This window comes from Macrotis lagotis, chromosome 8 (assembly GCF_037893015.1).
Source record: "Macrotis lagotis isolate mMagLag1 chromosome 8, bilby.v1.9.chrom.fasta, whole genome shotgun sequence".
In the NCBI taxonomy this organism is placed as follows: Eukaryota; Metazoa; Chordata; class Mammalia; order Peramelemorphia; family Peramelidae; genus Macrotis; species Macrotis lagotis.
In genome coordinates this window covers 60,534,020-60,550,661 of record NC_133665.1, presented here as the reverse complement: position 1 = coordinate 60,550,661, position 16,642 = coordinate 60,534,020, and the positions used below count along the sequence as shown (strand labels likewise).

The 16,642-nt window shown below is 39.1% G+C and overlaps 1 protein-coding gene across 9 annotated transcripts in view; it reads left to right on the top strand.

Annotated features, from left to right (window-relative positions):
* The first annotated feature begins 1,959 nt into the window (after positions 1 to 1,959).
* Positions 1,960 to 16,642, top strand: part of C8H16orf54 (chromosome 8 C16orf54 homolog) — a 34,951-nt gene continuing 20,268 nt past the window's right edge. For 3 of the 9 annotated variants that reach the window (XM_074197282.1, XM_074197283.1, XM_074197284.1), the window contains exon 1: positions 3,217 to 6,721. In XM_074197282.1, the coding sequence (XP_074053383.1) occupies positions 4,111 to 4,875 (765 nt within the window). In that variant the 5' untranslated portion in view covers positions 3,217 to 4,110 and the 3' untranslated portion in view covers positions 4,876 to 6,721. Of the gene's footprint in view, positions 3,159 to 3,216; positions 6,722 to 7,570; positions 8,641 to 15,646; positions 15,767 to 16,642 lie in introns of those variants that run through there. The other 6 variants (XM_074197278.1, XM_074197280.1, XM_074197285.1 and 3 more) reach the window with 5 other exon arrangements.

The window sequence follows — 16,642 nt, the reverse complement described above, 5'->3', positions numbered from 1 at the left end:
TTTTTTTTTTTTTAGTTTTTGCAAGGCAATGGGGTTAAGTGGCTTGCCCAAGGCCACACAGCTAGGTAATTATTAAGTGTCTGAGACCAGATTTGAACCCAGGTACTCCTGACTCCAAGACCAGTGCTCTATCCACTGCGCCACCTAGCCGCCCCTGAACCTTTCTTCTTAACAAAGAATAAAAAAGAAACAGAAAAAAAATAAAGTGCAGTTGAATTAAACAGCACATCAGCTAAGACTGACAGTATGTGCAATATTCCACACCCATGGTCTTCCACTTCTGCAAATACAGGAGGGAAGTGAAGTTTTTCATTTATTCTCTGAGTTCAAGCTTGGATAATTTTAAATTTCATTTTGTTGTTTTTCTTTCCACTTGCATTGTTGTTGTCAACATGTTGTCTAGATGTTGCCTTACTTCACTATGCCTCAGTTCATGATTTTCTAAATTCTTCTTATTCACTTTTTTTACATTCTGAACTTAAGAAATAAAACAAATCTTTTCATAACAAAGTGGAATAGAAAAAAAAAGAGGATTACACATGAAAATGTACAACTTGCTGTTCCTTTCAAATATACTACAAATTAGCTTTTTCCCCTTCCTCCTTCCTGCCCCCTAGAGATGACTACCATTAGACACAAATATGTATATATATATGAATATAAATAATATTTGTATGTATGTATGTATGTATGTATTTTTGTCAATTCTTTTTCTGGATGCAAACAGCATCTTCCTCCATAGGAAGTTTTGCAGTTAACAGTATAATAGAATAACTTGATCATTCAAAGTTGTTCTTATAGCAATATTGTTATTACTGTACACAACATTATCTTGGTTCTGCTCATTTCACTCTTTATTATTTTGTGCAAGTCTTTCCATGTTTTTTCTAAAATCATCAGGCTGATCATTTCTTATAATGGAATAATTTTCCAACATGAAAATATTCTACAATTTCCCTTAATTCTAGTGCCTTTCTTCTGCTGGTTATTTCCAATTTATTCTGTATATAGCCTGTTTGTCAGGTATTGAAATCAGGTATTATGCCTTTTTTTCCCCTTCTCCAATACTTAGTATAGTGCCTGGTGCAATATAGGAGTTTAATAAATATTTATTTATTGTCTTTAAATTCTTTTCTCATGGGGATTTTTAAAAATTGCTCAATCTACAAGAAAATCCACTGAGGTAGAGCTCTGAGTCAATGCCACTTATTTTCTTTTTTTGTAAATAGTATTTTATTTTTTCCAATTACATGTAAAGATAGTTTTCAACATTCATTTTTATAAGATTTTAAGTTCCACATTTTTCTCCCTCCTTCCCTTCCCTTCCCTCCCCCACTTCTTAAAACAGCAAGCAATCTGAAATAGGTTATACATGTGCAATCTTGGAAACATATTTCCACATTAGTCATGTTGTGAAAGAAGAAACAGAACAAAAGGAAAAATTCACAAAAATTATAAGAAGACAAAAAAAGCAAAAAATATGCTTCAATCTGCATTCAGACCTCATAATTCCTTTTCTGGATGTCTAGAGCATTTTCTTCCATGAATTTTTTGGAATTGTCTTGGATCATTGTATTGCTGAGAAGAGTGAAGTCAAATATTGTTGAACACCATATGATATTGCTGTTAGTGTGTACAATGATTTCTTGATTCTACTCTCTTCACTCAGCATCAGTTCATGTAAATCTTTCCAAATTTTTCTGAAATTTCTCTGCTCATCATTTTTATAGACCAATAGTATTCCATTGTATTCATATACCCACAGTTTGTCCAGTCATTCCCTAATTGATGGATATCCCCTTCAATTTCCTGATTTTTGCCACCATTCAATTGTTCTCCAGAATGGTTAGATCAGTGCAAAACTCAACCAACAATTCATTAATTTTCTCACATCTCTAACTTTTCTGTTATAAAAGCAAATCTGATAGGTGGGAAGTGGTACCTCTGACGTGTTTTAATTTGCATTTCATTAATAATTACTTTAGAGGATTTTTTCATATAACTGTGGATAGCTTTAATTTCTTCCTCTGTAAATTGCCTATTCATTTGCTTTGACCATTTGTTAATTGAGGAATGACTTGAATTCTTATAAATTTGACTCAGTTCTCTATTTTAGAAATGAGGTCTTGATCAGAAACACCAACTATAAAAATTGTTTCTCATCTTTCTGTTTTCCCTTCTAACCTTGGTTGTCTTGACTTTGTGTAAAAACTTTTCAATTTGATGTAATCAAAATTATCCATTTTGCATTTTATAATATTCTCTCTCCGTCATAAATTCTTCCCTTCTCTTGCTCTCCTATTTTGCTTATGGTAATCATGTCTAAATTTAAAATGTGTACCCAGGTTGATCACATCTTGGTATATGGTGTGAGCTATTGGGCTATCACTACTTTTTGCCTATGGAACTTTATTAAACATCCCTTTAAATGGTAAGTCTATGATCATATGATCTCTCCACCTGAGCAGGACCCATTCTCTTTTGCATCTCTAAGAAACCTGAACAGCCAATGACCAAAGCACTAGGTTTTGCTCTAGGGCTCAGGGAAGAAAGAAGGAGAAAGGTAGGAACGTGGGGTTTGGGGGTCAGAGAATTTATGAGAGTGGGAGGAACAGGGGAATGGGAAAGAGAGAGCCTGGGGAGGCAGAACCATTTATAGCAGGACAACCTCTATAAGTGGGTGAGCCAAATTCTCATGATGCCCTTGGAGTTCCAAAGATTCACAACTGGTCTGACTGTTATCCCTTCTGATATCTGATTGATATCTTTCTGAGGAAATACCCAGACCCTGTACCCAGAAAGAAGATAGAAGGTTCTTGCAGCAATAGACTGAGAACAGAAGGCAAAAAAACAAAAACAAAACCTTTCATACTGGGGAACAGAAGAGAACTACTCCCTCTTCCGGTACCACCTCACCCCAGGAAATGGCTTTTTACCATGGGTGACCACATCCACCCTGTTTCCATAGAAACACCTGGGAGGAAGAGGGTGGCAGAAGGATTTGGGTCACAGTTGACTAACTTGCCTTCCACAAATGGGCCTGTTTATGCTATTCTGAGGACCCCCACCCCACTCAGGACCGGTCCAGCATACACTGAAGTGATCATCTCTCAAAGTGTATGAGAATAGAGGTTCGTGGACTGTCTGAAAATACCAAGGTGAGAAGCAGGGGTAGGGAAGAGAGGCTGAGGGGTCCTAGGGGCAGAAGAAGAGCTGGAGATTCAAATGGGGTGGGGAGAGGGAGAGAGGGAGAGAGAGAGAGAGAGAGAGAGAGAGAGAGACAGACAGACAGACAGACAGACAGACAGACAGACAGACAAAAAGACACTTAGAAAGAAACAGGCCTAGGTAAACAGAAAGACCCAAGGGACAGAAATGGAGACAGAGAGACAATTGGAGAGATTCAAAGAGACACACAGAGAGAAACCAACCAAGATTACAAAAGACTGAGAGACAAGAACAAAGAGAGTGAGAGACAAAAGGAAGAGAACCTAGAACTAGGAGAACAGAGATGACAGGAGAAATGGACAATTGGGCCATCTGGGCAAGACAGCAAAAGGCTTGAAGAAGCAGCAGGAGAGCCAATCTCTGTTCTAGGAAGATAGACTGGGGGGGCAAAAAAGACCCAGGGATAGATTTGGGGAGAGAAGAGAGGAACTAAAATCAAAAGGAGAGGTGGATTTATTAAAAGATCCAATGGCATTCAGAAAAAGGAAAAAACAAAACAAAACAAAACAAAAACCAGGAAAAAAGGAGAAGAAACCAACTGTAAGCAATGGGAAGAGAGACTGGGCCCCGGGGGTGGAGTGGGGAGCGGGGAGGATATTTCTGTTTTTCCTTCCCCAACGATTTCCTCTTAAGCAAGGTGGAGGGGGTGAGGATCTTTGGGGGAAAAGAACCCAAATGTTTTTTTTAAATGCCAATGCTAGGGACACCTGATTTCTGGAATGGAAGTAGAATACAAAATGTTGAAGTATTTCCCTTCTCTTTGCCTCTGTCTTTCATTCTCTTGGTCTCTTTCTATCATCCTCTGTCTCTTCCTTTTCCCTCCACTTTTTCCATTTTCCCCCCTCTCTCTTTTTCTGTCTCTGTCTTTGTCCTTATATTTGCATGGGCCTTTTTTCCCCCTCTCATTTTCTTTCCCCATCTTCCTTCCCTTTCTGTTTCTCTCTCCCTGTTTTTCCCCAGCTCTTTTTCTCCATTTCCCTCTCCCTCTCCCAGATGTCTGTGACTCTGGAGCAGTCTCCTGGGCAAGTGGAGGACCTAGCCATGCCCCAACCCTCCCAGTGGCCTCCCCTTCTGTGTGGACCCTGCATCCCTATCATGCTGGCCCTGGCTTTGGTGGCTGCCATCTTCCTCCTGGCCACAGCTGTGCTGGCTGAACGTCTCTTCCGTCGATCTCTCAGATCAGATCCTGGGGTTCGGGGACCCAGTCTGGTCTGGCGCCCAGGGGGAGAGCTCTGGATCGAGCCTATGGGGACACCCCATGAACGATCTGAAGATTGGTATGGTGCAACAGCCCCTCTTCTGCATGCCCAGGCTACTGAGTTCCCTCTGCTTGAGGGTACTTTGGAGGTCCAGGCCTCAACACCCCCCCTTTCAGAACCTCCTGTATGTCCCTCAGCTCCACCACAGGCCCCTGAGTCTCCCAGCAGCACATTCTACATAACAAATCCTTGGGAAGAAAGGCCTCAGATTACGGGTTTGGTAGGATGGTCTGAGCCACAGCCAGGGCCAGAACCTTTAACTCCACCATTTCATGGCATCCGGAGGCCAGGGAGCCCTGAGCCTGAGTGGGGCCTCCAGCCACGGGTAACCTTGGAGCAGATCTCAGCCTTTTGGAGAAGAGAGAATAGGGTGCATGGGGGCCCCTGAACAATGGGACGCTGGGCCTGCCCCACTCCCACCAAACTTCCCAAAGAGAAGTTTCTCCACATTTCAGGCCTATAGGAAGCTAGACCTCCAGAGGATCACATGAACCTGGGGGCACATGGACACAGGCTCTGAACCACACCTTTGGATCCCAGACCATCCCTCAAAGAAGAGGGCTCTGGAAAAGATTGAATACTGAATATTTTAAAGAATATCAAGACATCTTTCTTCTGGACTCTGGGGGTCAGACTGAGCACTGGTAGAGCTGTCTCTCAAGTGGAGCTCCCTCTACAATGAGGTTCATCCTCTGAGGTGCCACCTCTAACTTGAATGGCTAGTAGAGGGGGGGGAGCAAATGCCAATGGGTGTTAGTATAATTGTAAAGTAGCCAGGGTAAGAGCATCAGATGTGTGAAAAATAGAAAATGGACAGTTTTCTCTTCCTCCCTGCCCTTGCATTCAAGTCTTCCACTTGCTATTTCTTCCCAACCTCCCAGTCCTCTAACCTGTGGAGAATAGCCCTCTTTCCAAGCATATATAGCTCCCCCTTTTATAGACAAAAACAATTTTATTTTCATAACTTGTAGTGGTGGATACCTGGCAATGTTACTGTATAAAGGATAGAAGACTAATTCTTCTGTTCCAGTTCTTAGGGCTAGAAGGGATTTTACAGGCCACCATACCCATTCTTCTCACTTCATTAATGAATTAACCGCAACCTGAAGAAGGAGAGGAATTTGCCTAAGCTTCTCTAGTCGCTAGTGTCAAACTCTAGGTCTCCTGACTTCTGGGTCAGGTATTTTTCCATCTCATCTTCCCGAAGGAAAGATGAGGGAAGGCCTGTACAAGCCAAGATCAAGATGGTATTACATGAGGAGGTAGGTAAACTAAGTGAGGCCTGAAAAGGCTAGTTCAGGGAAATGACGGTGTTAATGGGTGGTGTACAGTTGGAGTTGAGGGTAGTGCCTTAAATAGAGGACTTTCCTTCCTTGGGGAACAGGCAGCCTGGAGATCAAATTGGTCTGGATTCAAAAGGGGAATTAAAATGGAAAGGAGATTTCTTCAAGAGGAATTCAATTTTACAAAATACTTATTCATTGTCTACCATGTGTATGTTAAGGTCACTACACAAACAAAATGTGTGATCTTTGTCTTCAAATAGCTTACAATCTACTAGAAGGGAAAAACACATGCACCAAAAGAAACTCCATTAAACAGGTTTGTTGTTGTTAGATCCTTTCAGTCATGGCTGACTCTTCTTGACTCTATTTTGGAAGGTCTTGAATGCCAGAATCAGAAAGTTTTTTAACATTAGGAAAAAAAAAACTTAAGACAAAAAATGACTTGGCCTAGGGGACTAAGCAAAAAGATTCTTAACTGAAGGAATTATATGGTAAAATGTAAAGGAACCCTGGACCACCATCCAGGAGACCTCACCTGTCACTTCTACTAACTGTGTGACCTAGACAAGTCACCTCCCTTGTCTAGGTCTCAGTTTTCATCTCTGTAAAATAAAAAAAAATTGAATCTGATGGGCTCTAATGTCTTTTATTAGATATAACATTCTGGAATTCTGTAAAATCCCTTATGAAATTTCCTCATTTGGACAAAATGACACACTGCAGTGATACTGCTACCCATTGTGTGGTAATCTGACCAATCACATTGGAGGAAAACCACTTATTGAACTCTAAAGCATAGGGTAGGTATGATGTGACTGTCGAGTTATTCTGGTACAAAAGGGGAAGCATGGAAGCCAGACTGAAGAGGAGATCTACCATCCATAGCCTTCGAGGGAGGGACAGCAGACCAGATCAGTGGAGAACACACTCTGACTGGTCAATAGGACAGTAGGTGTTTCATTCCCGCTGCCTTCTTCTCCCCATCATCTTCATATTTGGTATTCTCACTCTGAGGATGCAGGGTTCTTGATAAGTTCATCATCCTGCTGGGGATATTGGACTTAGATATGGAAAAACATAGCTACTGATACAAAGTCATATTCAAATTCCAAGAAAAAAAAGTGAGGCAATATAGAAGAGTAGAAAGAGTCCCAGACCAAGAGCCAAGAGACAGTTTCATATGCCATCTTTTCTACTTACTAGCTGTTTGACTCTGGATAAATCATTTTAAGTTTTTAAGTCTCAGTTTCCTTATCATTAAATTAATAATTAATACTATATTAAATATTAGATTTTATATTTTTATAACAAATGTAAATTTTGATTATATTTTATACAATTATATAAATAATAAAACAAAAATATTTAGTTTTATTAGTAATTAAATTAAAATGAATAATATTAATTAAATTGAAATAATCATATCTTTACTAGCTATCTCACAAGATTGTTCTAAGATAAGTAGATAAGATAAAGACTTTGGACAAGTCATGTCCTCTCTCCAGGACTTAGTTTCCCCACATAGAAAACTCTGGCATTCAACCCCCCACCCAGCCATGCCTGCAATGTCCTTTCTCTATCTCTTTGTCTATTGAATTCTGACTCCTTTGAAGCCCATTCAAATATCACCAAACTTTTCCTGGCATCTCCTCAGTCTGGCACTTATATATTATTGTATATTATTCAATTCCAAAAACATTTGCCAAGTACCTATCTATGATCCAAGCATTAGAGATATAGAGGCAAAAATGAAACAATCCCTGTCTTCGAGGGGCTTACTTTCTCTTGTATTGACAGCAGGCAACCCAGTCCAGATTTGACAATTTGATTCCAACTGTTGGGGTGATCAGAGAAGGCTCCCTGGAAGAGGTGGTGCCTGATCTGAGCCTTGAAGGAAGACAGGATTCAGGACTCAGTATTGAAGAGGAAGGCAACAAATGGTAGGCAAGACTAAGGTCAGGGAACAGCTACTAGACCATTTTAGCTGGAATTTTGTGGGCTTGAAGTAGGGAAAGGGAAAACTGCTTACTTTGTGCCAGATACTGTGTTAAGTGCTTTACCAATAGATTATCTCATTTGATTCTCACAACAACCTTGGGAGGTAGGTGTTACCATTATAATATCCATTTTGCAGTTGAGGAAACTGAGGCAAATAGCAATTAAGGGGCTTATCTAGGTCTGCACAGCTGGTAAATGACTAAAGCTAGATTTAAAGCCAAGAAAGGAAAAATAAGTCTAGAATGGAGTATTCTGGCCAGGTTAAATCAGATTATGGAGAACTCTTCAGGTTAGACTGTGGAATTTGTATTTATCCTAGAGGAAACTGAAGTCACTGAAGATTTCTTAGTGGAAGAGTTTTGATGGTTAGACCTTATCCAAATCCTCTTTTGTGACTCTCATGAGAATTCTCCCCAAAGTTTACCACAAGGAGACTATTCAGTGTGCTAGAGGTCTTTCTTGTTTTTAGGCTCTTAAGAGATCAGATTTTAAGATTATTTTAGCAGTTATGTGTAGGATTCACTGGAGAAGAGAATTTGGAAGAAGGTTAGAAAGATGGTATAATGGTAAAGGCAAGTGCTCATCAAAAAGAGCCATCCTAAACTAGAGATACCTGAAAATATGGAAAGATGGAAACCAATTGAGACATAGAGCTATAATCAATAAGATTTGTCAATACCTTGATTATAAGGGATTGAAGGAGAAGGAAGAATCAGGGATGATTCAGAGGTTGAGAATCTGGGTAACTGATAATATCCTTAGCAGAAATATGGAAGTTAGAAGGAAGGGCATTATGAGTTCTGTTTTGGACCATGTAAGATACTAACCGAATATCCAAGTATAGCTATTACTTTTCATTTTAAGTAAAGATTCCATTTATTCCTTTACTTTTTAAATAAGAATTGGAGTTGTATTTTGTTAAAAAAAAAAAAGCTTTTTTGACATCTATTGTAACAATCATCTGATTTTTGTTTTTTTATTAATATGTTCAATTATGGTTATAGTTTTCCTAATATTGAACTGAATCCTGCATTCCTGGTATAAGTTCAGTTTTGTTATAGTGAATGTGATATATTGCTATGATTGCTTTGTGATATATTACTGCAATTTCCTTGCTTGTATTTTATTTAAAATTTTTGCATTACTCTTCATTGGGAAACTTTTTCTATAATTTTCTTTCTCTCTTTTTTTGCTTCCTGGTTTATGTATGAAGATCATATTTAACATGACTAGTTTATGTAGCTTGGAATCAATTGCTCTTTAAATGTTTAGGATTTGCTGGTAAATCCTTCTGTTCCTAAAGGCTATCCAGGTGGTTGGGGGACTGCAGATTAGGGCTGGATATGTAGATTTGGAAGATATTTAGATAGAGATGTTGCTGATGAGATCACCAAGGGAGAGACTGTAGAGAGGTAAGAAGAGGGTTAAAGACAGTCTTGGGGGATCCTTTTTGTTTTGGTGTAGAGAAACAGGAAATAGAAGATGAACCCACTAACAGAATGGAAAAAGAATGGTCAGAAAGGTAGAAGAGAACCAGGAGGGAGCAGTGAGCTAGGATCAATCAGATAGGCTTAAACTTCTTTAGGATTCAGATTCCACTTCTGTAAAAGGAGAGGTTGGACTATTTTGGAGAGCAATTTGGAACTATGCCCAAAGAGCTATAAAACTTGTACATACCCTTTGACCTAGCAATACCACTACTAGGTTTGTATCTCAAAGAGATCATAAAAAGGGAAAAGGACCTACATATGCAAAACTATTTATAGCAGCTATTCTTGTGATGGCAGAGAATTGGACATTGACTAAAAATTGGAGATTGGCCCAAACAAGTTCTGGTATATGCATGTAATAGAATACTATTGTTCCATAAGGAAATGATGAGCAAGCGAATTTTAGAAAAACTTGTAAATACTTATATGAATATCTGATGCTGAGTGAAGTGAGAAGAACCAGGAGAACATGGTATGATGATCAACTATGATAGGCTTAACTCTTCTCAGAAACACAGTAATCAAAGGGCGGCTAGGTGGCGCAGTGGATAAAGCACCAGCCCTGGAGTCAGGAGTACCTGGGTTCAAATCCGGTCTCACACACTTAATAATTACCTAGCTGTGTGGCCTTGGGCAAGCCACTTAACCCCACTGCCTTGCAAAAACTAAAAAAAAAAAAAAATACAGTAATCAAAGACAGTTCTTAAAACTTGTGATAGTAATGCCATCTACATCCAGAGAAAGAACTATGGAATCTGAAAGCAGACCATTTTTTTCATTTTTTTTTTTTTTTGCAAGGCAAATGGGGTTAAGTGGCTTGCCCAAGGCCACACAGCTAGGTAATTATTAAGTGTGTGAGACCGGATTTGAACCCAGGTACTCCTGACTCCAGGGCTGGTGCTTTATCCACTGCGCCACCTAGCCACCCCCATTTTTTTCATTTTTTTAAAGTTTTTTTTTTTTTCTGTAGTTTTTCTTTTTGTTCTGATTCTTCTTTCACAATATGACTAATATATAAATATATTTAAAAATAAGAAAAAAAGGGTTGAATTAAATGGCTTCTGAAGTTCCTTAAGGGTCTATGTTGAGAGGTGTAACCAGACAATAAAGGACCCTGACCTCCAAGAGTCTTTAATCTAGGGAAAAACAAATATTAATGATGGGTGGACCCCTTTATAAGATCACCAAGAAAAAAGTCAATATTGACAATATATACAGAGCACAATAGGATTGTAAAAGAAAGGAGAGGGTCTTGGGCCTTATTTAGATTAGGTCAAGAAGGTTTGATGAAGGAAATGAGATTCTAGGAGGGATGTGAAGTATAGAAGGAACCAATGAAGAAATAAATATATGTGGTGTGAATGGAAGAGAAACAGGATATAATGGGAGAAGATTCCAACTTGGAGAGGATGACAACCAGACCATTGGATAGATGATCTACAGGAGCAAAAGGAGAAAAGCAGGCCATCATTCCTGAAAACATGAAATCAGAATGAATAGACTATTAGGCTTGACTCACAAATCCTGCTGATTCTTTCTTCCTGAGATCCCTTCATCATTGGCTCTTTCTGACCCTCATCATACTTCACATGAACTGTTACCATCAACTGTTAATTGGTCTTCCTACCTCCAGTCTCTCCCTCTTTTCAATTCATTAGACACAGATTACTCTTGCTAACAAAAACTTCTGAGCTTGTTGGGCCCTGTTCATATACCTTCAGTAACTTCCCTTTTCCTTTTCAAAAATATTAATTTTTTTTAAGGTTTTGTTAGGCAATGGGGTTAAGTGGCTTGCCCAAGGCCACACAGTCTGAGGCTGGATTTGAACTTAGGTCCTCCTGACTTTAAGGTTGGTGCTCTACCCACTGCACCACCTAGCTGACCCCCCAAAATGTTATTCATTCTTTAAAAGGAACTCACTGATGTCATTCCCCCTACAGGAAAAGTACAAACTTCTCAGCCGGGCATTCAAGGTCTTCCATGTTCTGCCTCCAACTTGGCTTTTTTTATTTTTAAAGGTTTTTTTTGCAAGGCAAATGGGGTTAAATGGCTTGCCCAAGGCCACACAGCTAGGTAATCATTAAGTGTCTGAGACCGGATTTGAACCCAGGTACTCCTGACTCCAGGGCTGGTGCTTTATCCACTGCACCACCTAGCCGCCCCTCCACTGTGCCACCTAGCCGCTTTTGTTTGACTTTTCCTTCCTTCTATTCTCCATGGAATATTCTGTGTCTTGGATAAATTGGTCTCCTCACTGTCTTCTGAATAGACCACAATAATTTCTGACTCTGAACCTTTGCTTGCTCCATTTCTCTTGCCTGGAATGTTTTCCTTGTTTCTGTCTATGCAATTCCTATTTTTATATACATATATAAGTATATATACATAACAAATAACTAATTATAACTTTAATAGTGATCATCAATAATTCAACCAATCAATGCCTACTCTTTATCAGCCCCTGTCCTAGGCATTACACATTCTGTGATCCAGCCAAATTTGCCTATTAGCTATTAAACACAAAGGTCTCATTTGCTATCTGCACAACATAAATATCTAGGCTTTCTAGGCCTTCTAGATGCCCCAGCTCAACTACTGAAGCACTTTAAGGGCCTCTGAGCCTTATCACTTGTTTTCCTGTAGAACCCCTGGGACTCCTGGGCCTTTCCATCCACATCGTAACCTTTTTTTTTTTTTTTTAATTTATCCTTGCTTCCAATTACTGAGAGCAGAGATTGTCTTTTTCTTTTTTCTTTTTTTGTATCTAAGCACTTGGCAGAATGTTTGGCACCTACAAGTGCTTATTCATTCATTCATTCATTCATCTATCTATCTACTATCTATCTGTCCTCCTACTTGGTAGCTTAGTGGATAAAGTGCCAGATCAAGAATCAAGAATCAGGAAAACTCATCTTCCAGAATTCAAATCTGGCCTTAGGTACTTACTTTTTCTTTTTTTTTTAGGTTTTTGCAAGGCAAATGGGATTAAGTGGCTTGCCCAAGGCCACACAGCCAGGTAGTTATTAAGTGTCTGAGACCAGATTTGAACACAGGCACTCCTGACTCCAGGGTCGGTGCTTTATCCACTACACCACCTAGCCGCCCCATACTTACTTTCTGTGTGACCCTGGGAAAGTCACTTCATCCTGTTTACCTCAGTTTCCTTATCTGTAAAATGAGCTAGGGAAAGAAATAGAAAATATTCCAATCTCTTTGTCAAGAAAACCCCAAATGAAGTCATGAGGAGTTGGACACAATAATAAGGGGGATGAGACTGAACAAAACAAGACAAATAAATGCATATTTAGAACATAAGCTCCTTGAGGTCAGGGGGTATTTTGTTTTTATGCTTTCAGTGCTTAAAACAATTTCTGGCACAAAGTCAGCACTTAATTAAGCACTTGTTGGTTGATTGATAATGATACAAAGATGTAAACGAAAGCATTTTTTCCTTCAAGGACCATTTTTCTGTCAAGGGAAGCAAATTGTACATATACAATCATATATATATATATATATATATATATATATATATATATACACACACACACATATATCAAATAAACATTGCAAAATACATACAAAATAAATGCAATATATTTTGAGGAGAAAAGGCACTAATAATTGGGAAGGGGATCAGTAAAGACCTATTGTAGGAGGTGGGATTTGAAGTGGATATTGAAGAAAAACAAGTCATTCTAACAGGGTAATAGGCTTGAAAACAAAGGTTGCAATAGGATTTTGAAGGACTTTAAATACCAAACAGAGGAGTTTGCATTTGATGCAGGAAGTAAAATGGAACTCCTGGAGATTATTGAATGTTGTCATTTTAGTGGGGTCAACTGAACTGGAACCAGCCTCTAACCTGGAGGTGGCTGGAACTGAAACTGGAGAGTCAAGACCCAAAGAGAAGTTTAATTTCAGAGTAAGGAAAATGACACCTGCAGACAGAAGCTACACATCCCAATTCTCCCACCCCACAAAGAGGGGCTTAATGCTGCTAAGGCTGGGGCCACTTATGTGCTTGAAAGGGATTGACCCACAAAACAATCATTCTTAGATCTTGAGATAGTTTTCATGATTAGCATTTCTTGAGACAATACAAGTGCTCTTGGGTTCAATAGGAATAGTCATTGCCTTAAGTCTTTTAGGTCATGCCCACCCTTTGGAGCACAAAAGCATAGTTTTGTGATGGGAAAGGAGTACAGGACCTGTCAGTGACAAGGAAAAGGGATTGTGAGCAAGTGATGAATGACTCTGGGAAATAAGGAGGGAACTAAATCCCTCAGTGAATACCTCGTGCTGGTCCAAGCACTACACCTTACCAGAGAGTGAGATCATTGTAGGACTCAAAGGAATATTGAATTCAGAGCACATCCTGCTTGCTGAGTCTGGAAAATAGGGTACCTCCAAAATATTTCAACAGTGGGAATTGAGAGGGGTCTATAGTGGAGAGAGAGAATAGAGGTGTCAATCAATAGACTATCATCATATCAAGAGGTGATGAGGGCTTGAGCCTCATCAGCAGAAAGAAAGGTATGAATAATATTGGAAGGCAAAAATATTGATTGATTTTGTGGAGGAGAAGAAAGTATAAGGAATCTAGGTTAGGCTGACAGTAAGATTGTGCACTTGTATCTGGAAGGATTGTATTGTCCCTGTCAGAAACACGTGAGATGAATGAAAAGCTAGAGAGACAGAGTTTCTGGATGATTAATCAATTTAATAATGAAGCTGGTTGGGGGTGGCTAGGTGGCTCAGTGGATAAGAGCACCGGCCCTGGAGTCAGGAGTATCTGAGTTCAAATCCAGCCTCAGACACTTAAAAATTACCTAGCTGTGTGGCCTTGGGCAAGCCACTTAATCCCATTGTCTTGCAAAAAAAAAAAAAACTAAAAAAATGAAGCTAGTTCATATTCAATAAATTGATAGCTAGTAATTTTTCTCAGTATCCAGAGAGAAAGCCATGGAAATCCTGGAATGCTTACATATCTTTGGAAAAGGAGGTACCTCTGACAAGTGGAAATCAACCCTGATTGGTGAACAATTAATGAGGGAGTAGATGCATTAATGAGGAGGTGAGCTAAAAGTCTTCAGCTTCCCCATTAAGAATGTGATTTGATCATGCTCCTCAACCCCTCCAGCAATCTAGACAAAGGAATTCATCTCTAGAACACTCTGGTGTTCTATCAGAATCCTTCAGAGAATACTCTGTTAGTTTTCTCCTTCATAATAAGCCCACCCTTATGAGGTGGATGGAACTTCAAGGGCATGGCTTTACTTCTTAAGGGCAAGAATTCACCTAAATTAGATTCTGTTTATAAGGTCTTCTAGTTTGCAGGGATCCTGCCAAAGATCAAAGAGCATATATGCAGTAGATTTGGGGGATCTCTTCTATTAACAATATCCTTCAGAGAATGACTGACTCATCTAGAGGGACTGGTCTCTGAATGAGGAAATAGAAAGGAAAAACCTCCATTCTAATTTAGTAATTGGTTAGTAATACAACAGAAAAATAATTTCTCTCATGGGGAAGTTTGGATGAGAGGGAAATATTGAATTCATATTTTGGGTATGTGGAGTTTGAGATGATTATGGGACATGTAGTTCAAAATGTCAAATTGCTATTTGATGACACAGGATTAGTGTTTAGGAGAGAGATTAGGGTAAGATCTGTAAAAAGTCTGTAAGTCATATCCATGGAAGCTGAGGTAACCAAGTGAGATATGTAGAGAGAAAAGAAGTCCTAGAAGAGAAGTAGATGGTGCAGTGGAGAGAGAGCTGGACTTCAAATCCTGCCCCAGACTCTTAGTCGCTGTGTGACCCTGGGCAAGTTATTGAACCTTGGTCTTGCCTCAGTTTCCTCATCTGCAAAATAGGGAGATTTCTCTTCCTTCCTGGTATTTGTAAAGTGCTTTCCAAATCTATAGCACTTCATAAATGTTAGCTGCTAGTAGTCAATCAAACCTATTTCTTTTTTTTTAAATCTTATTTTTTTCCTTCTAGTGCATTTAAAAAACCCCACAACAAACCTCCAAAAAACAATAGTCACCCTTCTCTTTTTCTTTTCACTTCTACCTCTACTTTAAGAATCAAGCAACCCAAGTACCACCTTCTAGAAAACTTCTCCTGATCCTCCCAGATGATATTTTCCTCCCACCCCCTCATTCCTGACTCCTTGCTATTATCTTGATTTTACTTTATACTTATTTTATACATATTTATCCATGTATACGTTTTCCCCTCCAGTAGCAGGTAAGTTCCTGAGGACAGGGGATGTTCTTAGTAGCGCACCCAACATATAAGAGATCCTTAATAAATTATGGTTGGATTGAATCCAGCAACTTGAAATTGACCAATATTTTGTTGTCTTTATACATTTCCAGTCTCAGCTCATCCTAGCCCTTGACCCCAAGATTCTCCCAGGATCACACTACTCTTTTGTACTCATCCTTCATTACTACTCCTTGCTTCTATCCATGCCTTTTGGAGATCAAAGTTAGTGGGTGAGTTACTAGTACATTTCTATTACTTTCAGCTTTTTTTTTTTTTATCCCTCACTGGGATGGTTGACATATGTAGTTTTAGAATTGAGCTTCTCTTTTGGTTTCAATTCAAATTCAAATAACTAGTTCAAATGTCTCTTCCTCTTTAACTCCTTCCTTGGGCCTCTGTAAGGATGTTCTCCCTCAGACATCATATAAAGTTATGCCATTTCACATATCTCTGCTTCTGCTTCTGGAATGTAGGCTCCACAAAGGCAGGAGAAATATCTTGTCTAAACTTTGTTTCTCTTCCAGAGCCTACCACAATGTTCTTGTGACCTTCTGTACCCAGATTACTAATGAGACTAGTGGCCCTTTCTACTGCTGGTGATTTCCCTTTGAAATTACCTTCCATTCACACTGTATGCATTGTGTATATGCAATTTTTGTTTGCATATTTTCTTCTTGAAGCAGGGACTGTGTTTTTAACTTTCTTTGAATCCCCAGCATGACCTATATAAAAACTTAATAAAAGACCTTACTTAATGGAGAATTGGAAGTTATCTTGAGTCAATAATGCCATCTAATGGCCAAGGTTGAGAACTGTATGACCCAAGAGCTCTTCCTCTTCAAAGGGAATTATATCGCCAAACTGTCTCTCATATCTCCTTTCCTCTGTCTTTCACCATTCAAACCCTATTCCATCTTAGGCAGTATCTTTATAACATCTATGTAGCTTATTCACCATTTTCTTATTTTCCTTTCTTTTAAGATTTGCCCAGTTATCTTGGGGGAAAAACAACAAACACCTCTCCTCCTCACTTCACATGTGTGAGTCCACAATTAATCAGATACAGATATGTCTTATTCAGAAAATACCTTTGGTGGCCAGCAGTT